The sequence below is a fragment of the Diorhabda sublineata genome, chromosome 5 (genome assembly GCF_026230105.1).
Source record: "Diorhabda sublineata isolate icDioSubl1.1 chromosome 5, icDioSubl1.1, whole genome shotgun sequence".
Classification (NCBI taxonomy): Eukaryota; Metazoa; Arthropoda; class Insecta; order Coleoptera; family Chrysomelidae; genus Diorhabda; species Diorhabda sublineata.
Genome location: NC_079478.1, coordinates 17,375,354 through 17,397,149, shown reverse-complemented (window position 1 = coordinate 17,397,149; position 21,796 = coordinate 17,375,354). Strand labels below are relative to the sequence as shown.

Sequence of the window (21,796 nt, the reverse complement as noted above, 5' to 3'; positions counted from 1 at the left end):
TGTGCCAAAAAATTTATTCTTGATTAGATATTTGCCATTACAATGCAACTTTCATACAATTAAACAATATGTTTTTATTAATAAAATCATATATTCGCTTTCGAAAACTATCAAAAGCATTTCACGAAGCATTTTCTTTCAAAATCTTGCAATTTTTTATACTTATATATCTGTAATTTTTTAACCTGCAAACATATGTTAAGTAATATTTTCTTTCTTTTAGTCTTACAAAATGACATCACCTACTCGTGAGGCAGAAATTAATGTAGTTTCCAGCCCTGAATCCACCAGTAGGAATAATTCCCCCGAACCTGATACCTATCGTCTCATCAATCATAGTTCCGGTTTGTCGTACCCAGTGATAAAAACTAGTGAAGACAATGAAAGGACTGATAAAGATAATAAAAAAGGTGTGGGGGGATCAACGAATTTTTCTATATCAAGTATATTATCGAGAGCCGATCCGACGATAAAGAAAAATGGTGGATTTCTGTCAGGAGTACAAGGAGGAAACGTTTTAGAAGGAAGTGGAATTGGGAGTGGTCCTGATGGTGGAGTACTTTCAAGGTTAGTACTGAAAATGTTTATTATATACATTGAATGAATACAACTAAATAATAATTATGCACTTATCAATATACATGTTTGCGTAAGCGTTGAGAGATTCTCATTAAAATTTCAGTCATTTTGGATATTTGGTGTCTGTTCGACAGTCGTATTGAGTTGTTGTGAAAATTTTTCGAAAAATAGAAACATATATTTGTTTTTGGAAGGCAATGCACTTATGTTACATATTCTCAAATTTCTCTAATAATTATGACGTGGGTCACAAAAATTATATATATATATATATATATATATATATATATATATATATATATATATATATATATATATATATTCTATCATACGCGACAAATTGATATTTTGAATTAAAATATGTATATTAAAACTCCAAATGAATGCGCATTATCAGTTTTCAAACATTCAATTACCATCAAGTTCTTTGAATTATATCGTTACGATTAAGTTCGTGAAAGAGAATGGTAGAAGTCGACATGCATTTGAAGCGATTATACGGAAGACGCCTCGAGAAAGCTTATCCGTTGGAAGCATCTTATTTTCTCTGCTTTATTTACTCTGCTTATTCTCCTTTTGTGGAATTAAGACAAATATTTTAACAATTTGACTACTAACGAGAAAATTCTTTGAGATAAATATAACAGGCTACCCACTTTTCAAGAATATTTTAATTCAATAATTACAGCAAAATTAGTAAGACTTGTCTTCAATACAAATGATGAGTAATTCATAATGGAGATCTTATACATACTTATTAGTTAAAATAATTAGTTAACCACACTTTCTCGGATGGGGTGCAAGGAGCGCACAAGAAAATTCGATCTACTGAAGTGAGTCCTAGAGATGGGCGAACATACAAACTTTGAATAATTATTGTCATTAAGACAAAACGAAGAACCATCAGAGTTTCGGTGTAAGGTTCAAAATAATTAAAAAATTGGGTAGATATTTTGAATTTTCCACAAAAAAGGTAAGGTTAGATTAGGTAAGGGTAGGTTAGGTTAGGAGACTATGACTACAATCACATTGATGAGAAAATATGAACTCTTTGTTACTCTGTTTTCAACTGTTTCATAATTTTTTTACTTCTATTTACGGTAATAAACATTCCACCTAAATACAGGGAGAGAGGAAAGGGGATTCGTTGGTAAAAGCTTGGTTATATAAGGAGGATTTTTGTAAGGGAGGTAGTTTGTTTGAGTAGACCCTGATATAGGAGTAGCTCCTCTACAGGGCAATAATACAGGGATTGATGATACAATATAATATGTGCGCTTCACTCACGTGCGCTCGATGCCCGCATTTTTTTCTTGACACCCTGCATTTTAAATTACAATTCAATACAAAATATAAATTTTACAGTTAAATTATCATCACATTAGAATTATTATTACGAATATCGCAAACTAATTTGATTTTATTTTAATTTGTAAAGATAAAAATAATATTTTCGAAAAGTATTTTTTCTGTAACTTTTTCATATTTTAAAGCATTTCGTTCATCTGCAATATTTTGAGTACTTGTTGGCTATACTTTTCACTTCAAAGTTGTTTACTGATCATGTAGCAATATCGAGGCACTTAAACGAGGCTGACTAAGCTTCTTAGGGAATACTCCGTCGGAAGTCTTGAACTTTTCTTCCGCTCCAGGAGTTCTCTTCTGAAGAGAAACACTTAACTTGATGCAAATTTAATGGGAGAGACTAAGTTAGTATAGATTGCCACGAGGGAATATTGAAATATGACGGCACAGACCGACGGCAACGGCATAGCAAAACGGCAATGAAAATAAAAATAAAAGAGGAAATCATATCGATCTCATTTTCCTAATAAGTACGTCTTTCGACGGCTTGGATGAAAAGTAACGTCTGATTATAACATCAGTATTGATGTTTTATTCAAAAACAAAATACAGAAAATTATAAATTCTTAATAATAGCATTTATGACCGTTTTTTTACTCGTAGCTATTCTTTGGTTAACTCTTTCAGTCTTGGTGATTATTGTCACTATTCACCTATTTCTAATTTTTTATAATCTACGCCATCTAACGACAAACGGTTGAATAATAATGTACGCTTTACAATTTGCGACGATTGGCGGTATATTGAATGAATGACATGTCATTTGCGTTGAAGTTTATATTGTGCAAATAGACTTTTATACGCGTGTTTGATAAAAAAATCTGTGAAACGGGTAAGTAAGCTTATTTCTTTACCTTTTACTTTTTATATAAATGTAATATAATATATCTAATTCATACATATTTACATGAAAATACTTCTAGTTTTTCCATGCTTAATGGCAAGAAAAATAAAGTGACTGTTGTGGGTTACGTACATGAAGCTTTTGAATGTTACTGCTAATATCTTTTTCGTTTTGTTTTCAGTACGTCGCGTCACTCACACAAACTAAAATATAGAGAAATTGCAGAAAACTTGTTAAAAGATATTCCTTCAAATAACGAAAGTATTTTTGGTGCTGAAGAAAATAGAGAGTATCAGCGAAATCCGATGGTGAGAGGTGATGTAATTGGAGAAGTTCAAGTAAACTATAATGAAGACTTTGATTCCGATGATGACATCCATCTATCTATCTCTAAATGAAAAAACAATTATAGGATGGTAATACTCGATGAATTTATTGAAAGTGTGGAAATAATAGATGAAAGTCTAAGCACGGAGAACGTTAGTGCTCTTTCACTATTCCTTCTTTTTTGGATCGAGCATTTACAAGAGATTTTATGTTTTCATACTAACCTTTACGGAAAGCCTTTAAAACCTACCACAACTGTAAAGCTTGATGTTTTTATTGCCTCAAACTTGGTGATGGATATAAAATAATTGCGGAACCACAAACATTACTGGTCTTCAACACCTGATTTACATAATAGCTATGCTTCGAAGTTCTTGAGCTTCAACCGTTTCTGTTGGATTTTACATAACTTGCACGTGAATGATAATAGTGTATTTCCCAACAGAAATAACCCAGATTATGAAAAACTTTATGGAATTAGGCCTTTACTTGACATTCTGCGAACAAAGATTCAACAAAATTACAAGCTATTAGGAAGAATTTCTATTGATGAGAAACAAATTTAAAGGCAGAAACAAAATATGCCAAAAAAGGCCACTAAGCGAGGGTAAAAGGTTTAGTTGATGTGTACACAGTCAGATTATTGCCCCGATTTTAATATTTACGGTAAGAAGGTACTAGGGTAGAAACTGACTTGGATGGTAGAAATGTAAAGAAATTGTACCAAAAATTTGGAGGGTGAAATCATAGTATATTTTGACAATTCCGTCAATAGTTATCCTCTACAAGTGAAAATATGTGAGGCTAATATTTTACTTTTTGCATTTACGAAGAGGTAAACATGATTACCAAGTTAGTAATAGAAAAATAAATTTGCAAAAATAGAAAGATAGGAGATCAGTATTTATTTTGTCGAAATATATGATCCAAAAACAGTCTGAGGAAATGTTGACCGCAGAGAGCGCGATGGTACTGGTACTGAAGTATCCTGTCCAGAGCTCGTCTTAGACTACAACGCTTTCATGAATTTTGTCAATAAATTTGATTAACTAAAGTTATGTTGATGACAGGAAATCCCAAAAATGGTAGCAACTGCAGCCTTCTTCACGCCCGGATTTAAGTCTATTAATAATTGCATATGTCAAAAAAAGACCTGAATCGGCAACTAGTAGCCCTCATAGCACCGCTGCGTCTTCTCCAGGTCCTGCAATTAACGTCACAAACGAACAGTCCCCCAATAATTTTGTCTAGAGTGCAGTCGCCAGCAACATGACAGGGCCACTTCAAGAAGATGCTGCAATTGTAGCACTAGGGTATCTCCAATCCCTACTATATAGCAGTGCAGTACAAGTACCATTTTTCTTACTCAAAAGACACATGTTTTTCAGATTTTCACAAAAAATATTTTTGGGAAATGTTAATTAATAATTATAACATTAATAAATAACACACATAAGCTATCATTATAGTTTTATTTGTATGAATGGTCTTTGTGATCAGCATCACTAACTAACTCATTTCTCGAAAGTCTTAAACCTATATTTTTTTACCACTAGTTAGTATATTCCAGACCTAAATGATTCTAAAATAAAACATGAATGGCAAAAACTTTCATAATGTTGAAGCGCGACTAACAGAGTTTACGAAAACGTTATTCTTTAAATAACAGATAACGAAACCATTCAATATGCCCCATAAAAATCTGTTTTTGGTTCTTTTATCCTGATTCTGAATCTTAAATCCATTGCTGTAAGTTTCAGTTTATTTAATAGCTTTAGCATTTACCTTTTTTATCTATGGTAAATTTACTATTTCGAACTCTTGAGTTTGTCCAATAAATAATTATTTTCCTCTGTTTTTCTTATTACTGGCAGTTGAAAAGAATAGTATTGAAGAAAGTTACCATTTGTAGTAACTAAGTACGTTAGTACTTTATTTCAGAAATTCTGATCTGCATAAACGTTGAAAATGCAAAGTTTTTACTTTCTTTTTCAAACTTCAAACTCACCTTTTCTTTTATAACATCTGATTTAATACCAGTTCCATAGCCAGGGGGTATCAAAAGGGTTAGATCCCCGAAATGGAGAAAATATAGAATAATTCTTTTAACAAATACCTAGTGCGACTAATGACAATGAACATTACCTACTTGAAAGAGACATACAAAATGTAGGTAATTACAATGTAAGCCAAATACTTTTGCAGGGTTTGAATCAAAATTTTTCTCACTACTTCTTCACGAAACTACTGATGTTTCACAAGAAGATAATCTTGCGTGAAGATATTTCAGCTTTTGTAACTTTCGAGAATACAAGAGGAAAATATTCAACTAATGCAGTTTGATCGGATATGAAATTTTTGTGAGTTAATTACGAATATTTGATCAGACAAAAATATGAAAGTTTTTACTATGGAATGAAATTTTGCAGGCATGCAAGCAGTTGTTAGTGCCTTATACGTTTCTTTCAGCTCAAATTCATTAAATTTAGCTCTGGGTCATTCTTGCCAGGTTCAGCCTATTGTAAATACTCTTGAAATAATAAAATCGGTAGGAAATTTCCTCCGCAAATTGAATCAAGCGGTTTAATGAGAATATCGGAGAAACTTCTGAAAAGCACTATAGAAATCTCCTCGATCAGTTAAAAATCATTATGGATTGTTAAGATTTAAGGAAGCTATTGTTGGTACACTGGACGACTTAAGCTCTAGCGTGGATTCTGAAAAATATCCATAGGAAAATTTTTTCAAATTAGTCATTTCGAATGATATTGTTATGAGCTTGGGTTGCTTACGACGGTTGTTTCCAAACACATACACTAGGCATAATATTTCAATCTCCCTTCTTCGATTTATTAACAGCTTTACAAAACGTCGATTCAACCACAAAGACGGAACTAAAAAATTGATTAAACATCTTCTGAAGTTTTCAGGAAGCTTATTTCAAAATTGCCATAATGATATTCCACTTTTGGAAAATTGCATTTATCAGCTTCAGTCAAGATTCCAAAATCATAAGGCCACTTTATCAACTCTCAACTCTTTAATTTCGACTGTGTGTTGTAAAGAACACATTAATTTTGGTAATCAAAAACATTACTTTGACATTTATGGAAAATCTTTGTAAAAGCTGAATTAGATTTGTGGCATATGGAATAAATACTAGGGATGCTCTTGGAGAATGCAACCAAGACGTATCTACAAACACACTCAATCTTTTAAAGATCTTGGCGATATTGCTCATTTCCACATGTACTGGGAGGATTTTTTCTTCTCAAAATAGCCTCGAAACTTATTTAAGGAAATCTACAGAAAACAAACAATGAACGGTTTGTCGTTAATATTGATCCACCCCCACACCGAGGAGGTAATTGATTGATCGCTGTAAATAAAGCAAGAAGACTAAATTATAATGTATGTTTTCTACGCCCTGTCTCTAAAGTAACTTATATTCCACCGGATTTTAGCGCTTAAAGCGGTTGTTTATGGTTACAGTGAAAAAAAGTAAAAAAGGATTCAAAAAACAGCCACGTTAACTTCATGTTACGCTTTCCATTAGCCACCACAGTTAATTAGTGTTTATTGCCGGAAAAATTCAAAGAACACTATCTAAAAGAATATAACACTTTCATGAAATGGCGGAACCAGATTAATATTCACAGCTTCCAGAACGCATCCTATTAGCTTATTTTGAAGGAAGGTCTAAAAAATTCAAGTCCTCTACAGTTATTAGAGAAATTGAAGAAACCAGTTCAAATATGAATTTAATACATTTATATCAAAAAAATGCTAATCTAATACCGAAAAACGCAACCAGCAATCACTTTTTCCTATCATATAGAAATGGAAAATGTACAAATCAAGTTGTTGGTATAAATACTTTTTCGAAAATTCCATCGTTAATGCGAAATATTTAAGTTTATCGCATCCAGAAGAATATACAGGTCATATGTTTCGGCGTACTTCGGCATCGCTTCTAGTTGATTCGGGTGAAGACATTATTCAATTAAAACAACATAGAGGATGGAAATCCACTGCTGTTGCAGAAGGGAATGTGAGTGAGCAATTCTCTCAACACAAAAATAAATTGTGCTTTACGAATATTACAAGAAACCAATCTTCTGCATCATATAAGAATCAAGAGACCAATTTGACTGTTACAAATATTCACCATTTGAATGAAGATTTATCTGGTAACAAAACAATAATCCAACAATTGCGTTTTCAATATTCAAATTGCGAAGAAACAAAATTATATCATTTACAATTAACTTTCAATCTAAATCAAGGAGCTTAATTTAAAATATCGTCTATTTCATTTTCATTTTTTTTGTATAAGGCTGTAGAAAAAATAATGTATACAACATGTGCATATAACTCAAAGCGTATCAGCTTGTTGAGAAAAGATATATTTATCTAACCGCAATTTCTTATTGGATAAACTAATCAGCTTTGATAATGAAACAAGTTTATATTGTTACAGGTTAGGTTTAATGTCTCATTTTGGAGCTCTAGCAGCAGCAAGTAGTAGATATGCCGCACTATGTGTTAACCCTACGGATCCTAGAACGTTACCTTGGTACTGGGGAAGAATACCAACTCAAGTTCCTAAAGAACAACAAAGTCCTACCGGTAAGTCATTATTAATCAACAAATGTGATTTCTCTCGATAGTTTTCAAAATCTCAACCACAAAATTTTAAATAGTTAGTAGATTATCTTTTCTAAACGAGTAAAACAATAACACAAAACAATTAATTTCTAGTTGCTCGTTTACCGGATTTAAAATTTATTATTTCTAAAAATAAAATATTCTCATGTGAGGTTTCTCAAGGACGGCCTTAATTTTGTCGTCGATGTCCTCGTCTTATATTTCCAGATTTTCCTTCAAATTATCGACTCGCGTTATTATGTCAACAATCTCAAGTGACAGGTCCGTGACAGATTTACTAGCATATTCGAAGATACTTAAAACAGCACCAAAATGGTTTCTTGAAGCCATATAAAACGGAAAGTTTGATACTAATCGACGAAAGCCCTCCAAAACAGAGACGGCGTGAAAATCGGTGTTTAGTGAGGCAAATACATTCAATACTCTAACTAAGAATGTAATGAGCTGGATAAAATGAGGAAAATAATGCCCTTCAATTAAATATTAGATTATATCCTTTCATTACATCAAAATTAGAAGCATTTAATCAATTTTGTTAATAAAATAGCTATTTATATACCAAGGGAGAGAAATGATGCGTTTCCTTACGTGGATATTTTGAAACCTGACGTAAAGCGCAGGTAAGATTGCCTTTTATGATGTGCATATATTATATATTATACTTCAACAAGAAATTTGTGAAACTTATGCAGTCGCGGATCATACCTAATGATGGCACATACAAATCAAATGAGGTTATGCTTGATATAAAACATGACCTAGTTTTTGTAATTTGAATTTTAATCAACAAATCCAAGAATAATTACATCAATTTTCCGTTACCTTGGTTACAATTACCTGGTTTTTGTGCATACTGAGTATACATAACTGTCATGTAGCTGCCATGTAGTTTTAATCAACATTTAGAAATAATAGGCCAGTCATATTATGGGTTTCACTTCAAAATGGAAGATAATAAGCTGAAAATTGGTATAAATCTTTTCGTTTTTTCGTTCTAAATATTGTCTCAAAAGTCACCATTGTTATCGTGTCCGTGTCTTACGATATTGAAGGTCAAAGGTCATCAAAATCGGTTTTTTGCGAATAACTCGGTTTCTATTGCTCAAATGAGATTTGTATTCATTTTAAAAGTTGTAGAGTATAAAATTCTTTACATCTTTTGTTTAAACTTAAAAGTCAAATACTTACTAAAAAATTATAATTATTGAACAATGCCCATTATTTATGGACTAATTATTAATTATTTATGTTCAACTATTTAACTATAGTATATTATTAATTCTGGATTATATATTTTAAAATAAAAAAACAGTAAGGTAATAGATTTTATACACATTTTTATTCATCATTGAGTATGGTATTATACATTTATTAAAATGTAAGTTTAAATATTAAAATTGATTGTCAATGGAAGCTAGTTCTTCTTCTTCTTTTTCGTCATCTTCTTCTTGTTGTCGCTCAAAAATGTTCAATTCATTGTCATCATCCTCATTATTGGTCATATTCATCTCCAAACTTGGGCTTGTTTAATGATAAAAGGATCTGGCTGTGGTAACGAATCTTTTTTCTACGAAATCAAAACGGAGATGCGGAAAGGGAGATAATTTTTTTAGGATATCGTTTATAGAGACAGTCAAAAATAATTTTGGTCATTTTTCACCCTAATTTAGAGGTCGAAAGTGTCATCTGTCATTTTTGCAAATTTGGTCAATTATTTTGCCCTTCAAAGCTTTCTAACTTTAAACAAGTCACTAAGTTTCTACGTCTGGTAACGTCGCCTAAGAGCTAAGAGTACGCTAACTTTCTCTGTGCTATACATTAGTTATACTCAATCAATTTTCGAAAATAAATATTTAATATTTGAGTGAGATATATATGAGAATATAAAAACAAATCAAAACTTAGTGACTTCCTATTATGGTTAACGAAAAATAAAATAAAAAATTTTCAACATTCGTCCTCTTGGATCTCACTTTCCCTCAAAAGTACGTTAGTTACAAGAGTACGAAGTTAACCTAAGAGTTCGCAGTCAACCTCTTTTCGGGCACAAATCGCAAAAATAATTATACAGTCCTTCATATGCGGTGCAAATTTCATGAAACCATTTTTTATAGGTTCTGTATCAGGTTTGTTTCTAGGGGCTCATAGTCCACTTCATTACACGCAGGACATGTTTCACAAATTTCTCTTGATGGTGATGATTTTCATTTTTTCAGAAGCTTGGGATAAATTTACTTCTCCTTTTTATTTTTGGTCTTTTGCTCAAGTCTCTTTTAACAGTTTGTCTATTTTTCACTTCAAATTCTGATCAAGTACTTATCACTTGTAGCTTTCCTTTCACCGCCTTTTCAGTTGCTTCAATTCCGCTATGTTGATTTAAAATAAAATAACCACATCCTTGTACTTAACTATAAAATTTACAATCTTCTACTTCAGATTAGATGTGGTAATCACCAGTTATAGTTAATTTAGATTGTGATTTATCTGTTATCAATTTGTTTGTCGCGTCTCTGAATATTTTGGTAGAATCATTGGTTTTCGTAGGAATGTAATACGGATAAAACTCATTTCCATTACTATAAAGAGACAAACCACTTGGCCCAGGTTGTAGTGATTCGTTTACGAATGCTGAAACTATCGGCACGTTTGGTGCATTTTTCAAAAACTCTTGTTCCACTTCCTCACCTTCTATCACTATTTCAATTTCTATTACATTATCTAAGAAACGCTGGCAGGAGCAAAATCAATATCATTGGAAATATGATGTTTCTAAGGTCATATTCTTGTTGCTGAGAAACAGTGCTCACCATTTTTGATTGAAGCCGTCTTCGTATATGCTTTTCCAAAAAGTGAAGCCACTTGAGATATAGTAATGACTTTTCCTGGATTCATAGTCATCCATCTGTCACTTTTCTGGCTGTAGGATGATTTAACTTTATTTTCTGTGTGAATTGATATACAACTGCTCGTAATTCTTTGATTGTCAAAAAGTCCATCCAACTGTTTTATTTTGTTTACTAAATAACGCTTTTGCTTTGAATCAAAGACGGGCTTAGAACTACCTAAATATGTGGGAATATGTCCTGATTTCAACCGTTTCCTAAGTGTTGCTTCATTTATACCGCATTCTCTGGCTAAGGATCTTTTGGACTGTCCATTGTTACTGTTTTCTTTTATTTCATCCCAACTTTTCTGTGTACATTTAATTTATTGGTCACGTTTTGTCTTATAGAAAGGATCCATCCACGACAAAATCCAAAAATAGTAAACTGTAAAAAAGAAGCATCAAAGAGAACGCACGCGTACTCTTGGAGAAATCGTCGTTGCGGACTATTGGATTTCAATCCATCTCGAATTAAAACTGAATTATCGCCACTAAATAAGTCTATTGTAGCGTGAAAAACCCATAAAGTCAAACTGAAGATACACCACGGTTCAGGATACCGGCGTGAACATAACCTTTTATCCAACTTATACTTACGAATTAAATGCATAAAAAACTACAATAAAGATAGCCGAAACATTAATAATTCACTTTGGGCTGGACAGATTTCAGTAAAATTTTTAATATAACTTACTTTTGACATGAGATATTGGAAAATGTGTATGAAAACACTTGGACATCACTTACTTCTTATAAACTCACGATACTTACTCTTAGGCGACCTTACCCTAATACTTAATTCTCGTGACGACATTCTTACGATAAATACAAAATACAAGAAAACTATGAATCTTCTCATTTTTTGAAATGTTCTCAAAAATGGATTGACCACTTGAAAGTTTCCTTGGGCTGAAAAATGGTCAGAAATCACACATCACACAAAATTGACCCAAGAGCTGTAGATGAACATTTTGTGATGTACCAGTTTGGTGTACGTTGTTCTTCAAGCTTAATTACTTTCACTATTCTTGTACAACGAAAGAAAACTGCGTACATAAGTTCCTTGATTTTTCACCATTATTAGTGTTGGTAAATCTGGTGAATCCACACAGGTTTTTCCAGTGGGGTAGGTTTATGAAAAAATTGTTTAGAATTTTTCTCACTGTATCCAAAAATAAGCGAGCAGGGACCTGATTAACTAGCAATTATCCAACCTTTTCAAATTTGCAATAACAGCGAAACACAGTTGCTCGTGAAGAACTTCTAAGGCTTTGTTGTTAATTTAAATTCACCTTGAAATACAAGTAGAGCATAGATCGCACATGCTCTCTCGATAAATTTATATTTGAATGACAAATCGTTCCCACAAATGACTATTTACTCTATAATAGTAGCGACTCACCTGTAATCACAGCTCCTTACTTAAAGATCGTGGTACTTAAAAGTGCAGTGCCAATTCTAACTACTCTAATTCCATGACATCTCAAAATTTACAGACTGGCTGTTTACGATTACATTGATTACAAGTGGGCTTAATCAGATTGACTAAGACCACAAAATCAGTAGTGTCAAATGTGAGATCGCGGAGTATGATCAACAAATCTAGTCAACTAAAACATGATATTTATATCTTTGATCGACCTTATTTATCTAAAAAAAAATACTTCAACCACATCATTAGCTTGTGGTAATGATAAATCGAAGTAAAATCTATTTAGAATTCGATTTTATACCGGTATATTTGATTTTGATCATTTACATCACGATCTTTTGGTCAGGTTTATCATTCCCCAATACTGACGTTACCTCTGTGAGAGCTGGTCTATGAATTAAGGAATTATCAACCGCTCTACATGCAAAAGATATGAATCATTTTGTAATGTTTGTGTACTATCATATGATCTTAATAAAAATGAAATAGCTGTTATTGTTACCCCTTAATATGTCTACCATTGGTTTCGTCTTGTGCTAATAATCGCAAGCCCCTCAACTGCGACGCATTAACTCTGAAAATCAGTCCTAACAATAAAAATACTTTCCAAACCCCCCGTAAATACCCGGTTTCTAATCGCCTTAAATTTGATTACGCAATTCTTTGTAAGTCGACTGAAGCCGTTTCACAATTTGCTGCAATTACTAGATATCAGTTTTCAGGTTTTAATTTGAACATGCAATTCGAAACTAAATTGTTGTGGGGTGTTAAAAGAATAAACTTCTCATTCAATAATGAAAATTACAATACAATACATCTATATTATATAACATATTCAAAATATTACACTTTGATGATTCATGAATTTCTCAAATTCTATGTACTTATGAGATATAGAAAAGGTTTTCTTAGTTCTTAGACCTTTTGATATATTAATGTTTCTGAATGTTTTTGGTTTTAGGTCTTTTCTGTTTAAAAATGAGTTTTTTTTAATAATTTTTAAGAGATTGATAAAAAATCGACGTTTCCACTTAACTCGAACTGGTGCATTTCCATTCTTTAGATCTGTGATTGCATGTTGTATCTCTTGTCTACTAATTTTTATTTCTGATTCTTCCGTTATGTTAATTTATACTATTTCTTCTGTATGTTCTGACTCATTGTTGTGTATTTCTTGATTGAGAAGATTAGCAAATTTATCTGATTGACATTTGGAAGTTTATTATGCCAAACGTAACTAGATATTTTTCTTAAATACAGCACTTGTGCGACAAAAATTGTAGCAAACCTATATTTTTCTGTTATTATTTTCTATAGTTTATTCAGTCATAAATAGCAATTGGCTTGAAATTTTACTTTCCTTTTCATTATAAATTTATTCAATCATAGGTACTTTGAATCTCGATTCTCTGTGTTTTGAATATTCCCTACATTACTTTTTGCAGTTGTCGGTACTTCAATTTTTTCCATATCGATATACGCAGAAACGACATCCGTTCCTTCTAATATACAGGGTGTTTCTATATTCGACCGACAATCTAACCTAACCACAGAGAGATCTCAATAAATGATTTCATTTTGATATAGGAATACGAACCCTTACGGGGCCCAGTTGCTGAATAAAAATAAAAAATTTGCCATAAATCAAGAGCACCTTTAAATTTTATTCTCAAATTTGATGACCAATATGCTCCTGAATATAGTAATATTTTGACACAAACAAATTTAACCAGTGGTGCGCTGTCAGTGTTAGTTATCACTTTTTCCCCCTATTTTTCACCCCACTGGAACAAATTATTTTTTTTAATTTTGTTTTAAATTGCCTGATTATTTTTAATTAAGAAACTAACAACCTTTTTGGAGCTAAAATGAACAGTGTTGTAGAAATTTACCTTTAAACAAAAGTCTGCAAGAATTTACAAATTAATTAATTATTCATTTAATTTCGGATAATTATTAAGCGTAAGTAGTTCAAAACAAATAAAAATTATTCATAATCTCAATTTCAAACCAAAATTTCTTAAAACAATAACAAAATTGACAAAGTTACAGTAGTTGTTCAAACTGTTGGTCGCTTACTTCAATGCATTTATTACACCGTTTTGTCATTGAAAAGCGTGTCTTTGTTTATGTCAAAATATTACTTTATTGAAGAGAATATTGGTACCATTTTTGAAAAAAAAAATTTAAAGGCGTTCTTGATTTACGGCAGTTTTTATTTTGATTTAAAATGTTCGTAAGGGTGGCCCCGTAAGGGTGGTTCGTATTCTTATATCAAAATGAATAATTTAGTGAGATCTTTCTGTAGTAGAGCGTAGTCGGTCGAATATAGAAACACCCTGTATACTTCCTAGATTTTATCAATCTCCTGAATACATGTGTGCAATCCCAACTTCACCTAAAAAACTGTTTTCTCTTAGTCTTTTTCAAATAATTCCATACACACTTTGAACCAAATTATATTCAGAAGAATTTTATACACAAACTGGGCACAATTCATTTCTTGTACCTCTGCGATTTGGTTAATTTCTGGCTCTATGGGATAATTTAAATAAATACGATTATTTTATACACTCTAGTGGATTTTGATCTCCAACTCTGTTGGGGTGATAAGTACACATATAAAAGTTTCAAGTTCTCAATTGCATCAAAATTTTACTGTTTATTCGAACTGAGAACTCGAATGAAACAAAAATTTATATATTCCATCAACTGAAAATATTAGCAAAATATTGGTAAAAATTACTACAAAATACACAATTATTTTGATATTATTGAAGTCGGTAGTGCAATACCCCGCATACTTTTCTTACGAGAACTGTGTGAGGAAAAGACTAACAATATACCATTTTTTGATTTTTGGAGATGAATATTAAAGAACAAGATAATGTCATTGAAGGATGATTTATTATGGGTTGCATATTATAAAACTTTTCAATATCAGATTTTTGTTGTTGTTGATCTGGTATCACTCTGATGAAAATGTTATGCAAATCAATGACATGATAAAATTCTGATTTATTAACCGAATCACAATTATATATACATCACTTTTATGTATCCAAAAATATTCAGTATTCTAAAACCAAAAACTACATTCAGGGACGTTATTTAATAAATGGAAATTAATTCGGTCATCCAACTTATAAAACGTGCAAAAACATTGGATACCAGGTGTCTCACGGGGTAAATGCCTTTGTTTGATACTCGTAAATGACCAAAATGTCCATTCGTTTGATGGTTATCCCGTTAGCTAATAATAACACTTCGCCTCACTTAATGAATGAATAAATATTTTTGCAAAAAATTAATGTTTCAAATGTAATCGGATTCTTATCTCAATGGTTAATTTTCGTTGATTAATGATGTCTTTCTTCGAAACCGTTATTGTACATGAATTTGGGGTTATACGGGCAATAGGGAATAATTTTTTTTTCATCTGGATATATACTTGACAACGGGTTTATTAGTAAATTTTAGTTCTCTAGATAAAAGTGATTTAGATGAATTTATCAACAACATTCACAGAATCTATGGATTACGAAAAGAATATTAATTCTTCGTACTTTTTTCAATTGAATAATATTGACATTTGGATGTAATATTATTCGGGGCAAATTATATCAAATGTATTAATTTGGTGCAAGTAGATGATATTTAGCTACTATTTGTTTTTAGAAATATCAATTGTGCCGTTTGGTGCCTCGCGTGAATTTATAACGTGAGTTCTGTTTGTTTCGCATACAAGGTAAATACTACAAGTACTACAAATTCATTAAATGAAGACGAAATGCGTACTCTTGTTAACATATTAGAGTTATCCGCATGCTAAAGAGAAATTCTGCTACCTACATAATCAAACAGAAAGATTTTTATGGATTGGCAATCAACGCAAAAAATCACTTCTTCTTCTCCATAATATCCATCTTATATGAAGCAGCAAGCGTTCCTTAAGGTAGTCACGCACTTGTCGTCATCGGACAGAGCACACCCACGCATCGGACGGATCGGATTTTCCGAATCTGATTAAAAAAATTGAAACATTGATTCAAATGAATTCATTCCGAATCATCCGTACAGAGTATCAACAGTATCAGGAATTCCTGCAATATGCGCACCCCTTCTTTCTCTGTGTACGGAGCCGATTGTAGTTAGAATATTCAGTTCGACGTTAAGCACGTGCTGGACTTCGTGTCGTCTATCTGTATATTATTTATTATAACTGGATTGTTACCTGAGATGGATGCAGCTCAGTTAATTGTGATCGTGCAGGAGTATGAAGAGTTATATAATCTGAGGAACCCTCAATACTCCAATCAATAACGCAGAGACAATATTTGAGAAGAGATAGGAAGGAGGATGAACCATCGCAGTAAGTAACAATACATTTATTTCAATGATTTCGTTCCATACTCCTGTCTCTTCTGATTGATTTGATGAACCCAAATTGAGAGCTTTCTGGTCAGCTCTTTCTCTTCTTCTTCTGCCAGCAAGCAAGAAATTATTATAATTCCTTCAATATTCATACTGTACATTTCACAAAAATAAAAATTTTTATAATAAAGGAAGTCAAAAACCAAACGTACGAGAGTTCCGCAGATACAGGATGCCACTCAAACTCACTATTGGCGAGAGACCTCGGAGTCGGTAATTTGTGGAGCTCGCTGCGTGCGCAACCGAAGAAATAAATCCCATCCGTCCGTTGCGAAAGCTTCGTCCAATACACAAGTGCGTGACTACCTTTAAACACCGGTACGTCTACAAATATCCTTATACCGGAGGAATTATATAAATTTCTTAAAAAACAGATCATCCTTTTATTCTGACCCTAGTTAATCATCAAAAACTAAATTTTGAAATATTTCATTAGTGTTTTAAACAGGTTTTTCACTCATGGATTTAATTGCAGATATAACTGAGCTCTTTTAGTCAATATACGTGTTAAGAAAACATTTATTTATCGTTCTAGGTGAATTATACAAATAGAAAAATATTAAATTTTTCATTTACATTACATTTCATACGTAAATACTAATAAACGTATTATTTTTTCAATGAAATCATACTAATTGGAACTTTCTTACGCACTTAACGCCATCCCAAAGGTGTATATGGAATTGATTCGTTGTTGTTATAAATATTTGAGTGAAAATTTCATATCGAAAGTCCTTTAGGTAAAAGAAGAAGAGAATTCAAGCAAATGGACATTTAAAGGTAACATGTACTAATTGTCGAACTGCCTTCAGAATATCAAAAAAATCTATCACTAGTTCTTCAAAGAAACCCTCATAGGTATCTCTACCCAACATATATAGGATAACTGTAGTATAACTATAATATAACTATAGTATAACTATAGTTATACTATAGGAAGTACTAAAAGCTGATCCTGATAGAAGACTGAAGTATTGTGATCAAATTATAGAGTAACTAAACAAAGCAATAATTTCAAATGGCGAATCAAATTAACAAAATTCTTTTATATTGTCGGAATGAGATAAGGGAGAGCCATATTCAACCACACTCAACAAAATGGTGCGTTTTCTCATCGAGATGGCCAGAGCTTAATCATTTCACTAATTTCCACATAAGCAAACTTTACAAAATGGAACAGGCTAAGTATATACGAGTTTTGATATAGAAAAATAAAAAAGAATATTTATAATTGGATATGGCTTGATTGTTTTCCAAAATATTCTTCTGTGAGATCAATATACTTTTGCCAAAGTATGTGATTTTAACGAATCAACCACCTTCATGTGTAGAAAAGCGTTCATCTCGTAATTTATTTCTTATCAGCTATAATATTGGATGTCTAACAAGGAATGTATTGCAGATGACTCATCAATTCGATGTTTTGACTGTTCAAAAACGTTTTTGTTTGAGAGCTTGCATTGTTGTAGTGATTTTCTTGTGGCAACATGTCCAGTTATTCTAAAAAAACAGGCAATCAATTGCTTCAAACTACTTCATTCGCGAACAACTTTTGTTGGATTTGACTCTTCTTGAAAGCCCCATACAGTTGATTGTTGTTTAGTTTTGAGTTCATATGCATAGATCCATAATTAGTCGACTGTCAAAATTTTATAGACTTCTTTTGAACATCGCAATTGAATTTGTTCAGCATATCACGGTATGTCCCATGAAGATCTTGCAATATCAGTTTACGCACAGCATGGATGTTTTCTGACTTCTAGCAGCCGATTTTGGATGACCTTCACGAAATTCATCTTGTAGCGAAGTGCGGCCAGAATGGTATCTGGGAAACCTTCGAAACACGGTAGCTAAAGATTGTGCATCATCATAATTCGAAGCGAGTTGATCGGCACACTTCTGTTGATTTAATCCACGTCGAAAGTCATAGAAAATCATCACAAGAGAATGTTCGCGATTTAATTCCATTTTTTGATCTAAATGAATGCTTCAAGTATCTATAAACAACTCAAATAGCAATCATATGACAATACGTTCTGAATACGTTCACCATTATAAATGTCAAACTTTATGATAGCAATGTTAGATTTGACATATTTATATCAGTGATGCCATATTTCAAAACTTAAGCAGCAAGCCTCGTATAATTTGTACACCCTTCTACCGCTTAGTAGAATAGGGTATTAATGATTATGTTTGTTCCAATTTCCTTCATCTATTCCCTTGCTTCTTTCCAAAGCAGTGATTGCAGCAGACGCTTATTAAAGAGAGAAATGAATTATTATTGCTTCAAGTTAGGAATATTCAGAAAGATTTAGTTCGCTTTTAGGTTATTACATAATAGTCAATGGAGAACATTATAAGCATTAGCTCAATTGAAATTATCAATATCATCATCATTATTACTTCTTTTTTTTTATAAATGTACGTGGAATTCGAAACCATCGTTATAATATCATAGTGTGCAACGGTTTTTTTTAATAATATACTCAAAGCAACTGTGTGCTGCTAAACCCATTTTATTAAAGTTTATTACTTTACAAACAATAAGCAGGTTTTCAGAAATTGATATTAATTTGATAATAATAATTTCGTATTTTTTACAGGAGGTTCAACTACTGAAGATCAAAGTCCGCCAGCTTCTCCACATGCTCGACCACTTACAAATCCAGAAAGTCGTTCTTCTCGCCCATCTTCTCCATCAGATAATCCTAGATCGCCTCCTTCCAGTCCGAACAACTCAAATATCCTATCTTCCTCCCATCCAGCTTTCCTAGACCAAAACTACATAAACATCAGATCGAAAAGTCCGTATCGAGAAAACGAGAATCTTGTTATCGAAGAAGACGTCGAAGATGAAGAAAGTGATTACGATAATGATAAAGATAAAAAGAGTAACTGTGCTAGTATGAGTCCCGGCAATTCCATGTCTAACAAAAGGAAAAAGAAAACGAGAACGGTATTTTCCAGATCACAGGTGTTTCAGTTGGAAAGTACCTTCGATATGAAAAGGTATTTGTCTTCATCGGAGAGAGCGGGGCTGGCTGCTAGTTTACATTTGACAGAAACCCAGGTAATTATAATTTCAATGTGAAAAAGTGACCTCCTTCTATAATAAAGTGAGCACAAATGGATTAAACAGCTCTTTCTCGTTACAGGTAAAAATATGGTTCCAAAATCGACGAAACAAATGGAAAAGGCAACTAGCTGCCGAATTAGAAGCTGCAAACATGGCACACGCGGCGCAGCGTTTAGTCCGAGTTCCAATTCTCTATCACGAATCAGCTAACTCCTCAATACGACACCCTTTCGATCAAAATCATCCACTAAGTCTTCATCATCAATTAGAAAATAGAGATAGTGCGAACAATGGAAGTGGTTCCGTAGTATCTTCACCCGCATATCCAAGTAGTTTGTATTATCACCATCAAGCTGCGGTAGCTGCAGCTGTACATAGTTTACCTTCTAGTCCTGTGAGTAGGCCGCCTATGTCTGGATTAGTCTGAATTAGAGAAATTGGACATTAATGTGTAATCTGGAAATAGTGGTGAGTCTATGTGACAAAAAAGTTAAGAACTGGTTTGTGTTTCACTAATATTGATAAAGAGCAAAAGCAAATCCAATCATGCTTAGAACGTAAAATGATTTTTTTATATATGCGCTTAAGTTTGAGGTATGTGGTAGATAATAACTTTTTTTCTTCTTATCCACGGTAACATCAGTACAGCAAACCAGTGATTTGTAAACTTTTTTTCATTTAATTTGATCTTCTTTAATACTCAATTTGTTTTTGTAACGAAATAGTTCTAATGTTTCAGTTCAACTTGAGCTACATTTTTATAATACCTGAAAAATAAAGCCTCCTTTCTATCCGTCTCCATAAATCGTTATCCAAAATAAGCTTTATGCATAGCCTCTATGTATTTTATTTTCCTATACCATATATTTCTGATTTCTCTTTCCATTTATTCTATCCATACGCTTTTAGATTGGAGTTGGTCTCAGCTAGGCTATTCTAACAACTGATTATTCTCTTAGCGCTGATAATACGACTTCTAATTATCTCTGTACCTAAGCTGTTCCTTGTGCTAGTTGTGCCAAAGCATTTAAAACTATTCATGATTGATGGTACCTCATCATCCACGAAGTTATCTTCTATATTTGCTATTATGTATTTATATATTTAATTACATATAAGGAAGTTTCTTTTTTCATTTCTTTCAAAGATTTGTACTACAATGAGACATTGTTATAATGGTACAATGCAAAGTACATTTGTAGTACTTGCCAGATCGTCCTTATTGGATTTTGTAACACATAGTTTTGAATTATAAAATGTTTTGTGAAATTGGTTAGATAAATGTTACAAAGGACGATTTATTAGTGTGATAAAATTCACCTTTATTCTTTGTAGCAATTCAACCAAACAGCGATGATAAAATATTAGTTTTTGACAAATAAATCGTAGCCAACGCACAATTAATTGTTAAATGAATAGACATGGATACATAATCAATGTTTAGCTCAGAAAAATCAAAATAAAAAAAGAAGTATGTTACTAGTACTTTCCGATACTCACACAAAATACAGAGTGATTCAATTAAAAAGAAATCGGGAAAATAATGTATTAGTATTTGGATTCACCCTTTATTAGATTTGATGAATATTGAAGAAATGAATAAGTTTCCAAAATTTCCACTACTATTCGAATGCTTTGACCGGAGCAGATTTTGATTCTTGAATTTCTCTTATATTTTACAGGGTATTGCACTTGTTACGATTTTTATGGAATACTGGTTTTAACTTTAAATACCGTACAACCCATCACAACTCTACATTATTGTTATAAGTCAAACTAATTGCAACTAAACCATTTAAAATTGAAAATAATTTTAAAATATGAAGACTAATGATGTTCACAATCATTCAAATTTTTAAATTGATATCTCAAAGGACAAAGGAGGCACTGAATTTTATCTCACTAATCAATCAGTACAGTCAATTTGAACTAAATATAAAATATTGTAAAGAGAAAGCAGAACAATTGGAAAATCTCAAGAGAAAACTGTGAACGTTACAAAATGAAATTATGCGTGTCGCAGTTTTCATATCTCGACATGCATCAGAAATACTACGAAAGGGATACATTAGGATTTTAAAATATCTTGTTCTTGGAGACAACATCGCTCATGAAAGACTGAAACGCTAAATTTCTCTCAGCTACATTTCTATACAGTTATTTTTATCCTGGCATATAACTTTC

General features: G+C 32.2%; 1 protein-coding gene across 1 annotated transcript; it reads left to right on the top strand.

Annotated features, from left to right (window-relative positions):
* Positions 1–232: 232 nt before the first annotated feature.
* LOC130444113 (homeobox protein Hmx) lies at positions 233–20,157 on the top strand. The gene is made up of 4 exons (XM_056779124.1): positions 233–567; positions 7,596–7,744; positions 19,140–19,606; positions 19,692–20,157. Exons 1-4 carry the CDS (start codon positions 233–235, stop codon positions 20,037–20,039), a joined length of 1,299 nt encoding a protein of 432 aa, XP_056635102.1. The 3' UTR covers positions 20,040–20,157.
* The last annotated feature ends 1,639 nt before the right edge of the window (positions 20,158–21,796 follow it).

Coding starts and splice junctions, on each gene's coding strand:
- LOC130444113 (XM_056779124.1), top strand. CDS start 233: ATGACATCACCTACTCGTGAGGCAGAAATTAATGTAGTTTCCAGCCCT. Junction 7,745..19,139: donor AGAACAACAAAGTCCTACCG/GTAAGTCATTAT, acceptor TATTTTTTACAG/GAGGTTCAACTACTGAAGAT. Junction 19,607..19,691: donor TACATTTGACAGAAACCCAG/GTAATTATAATT, acceptor TTCTCGTTACAG/GTAAAAATATGGTTCCAAAA.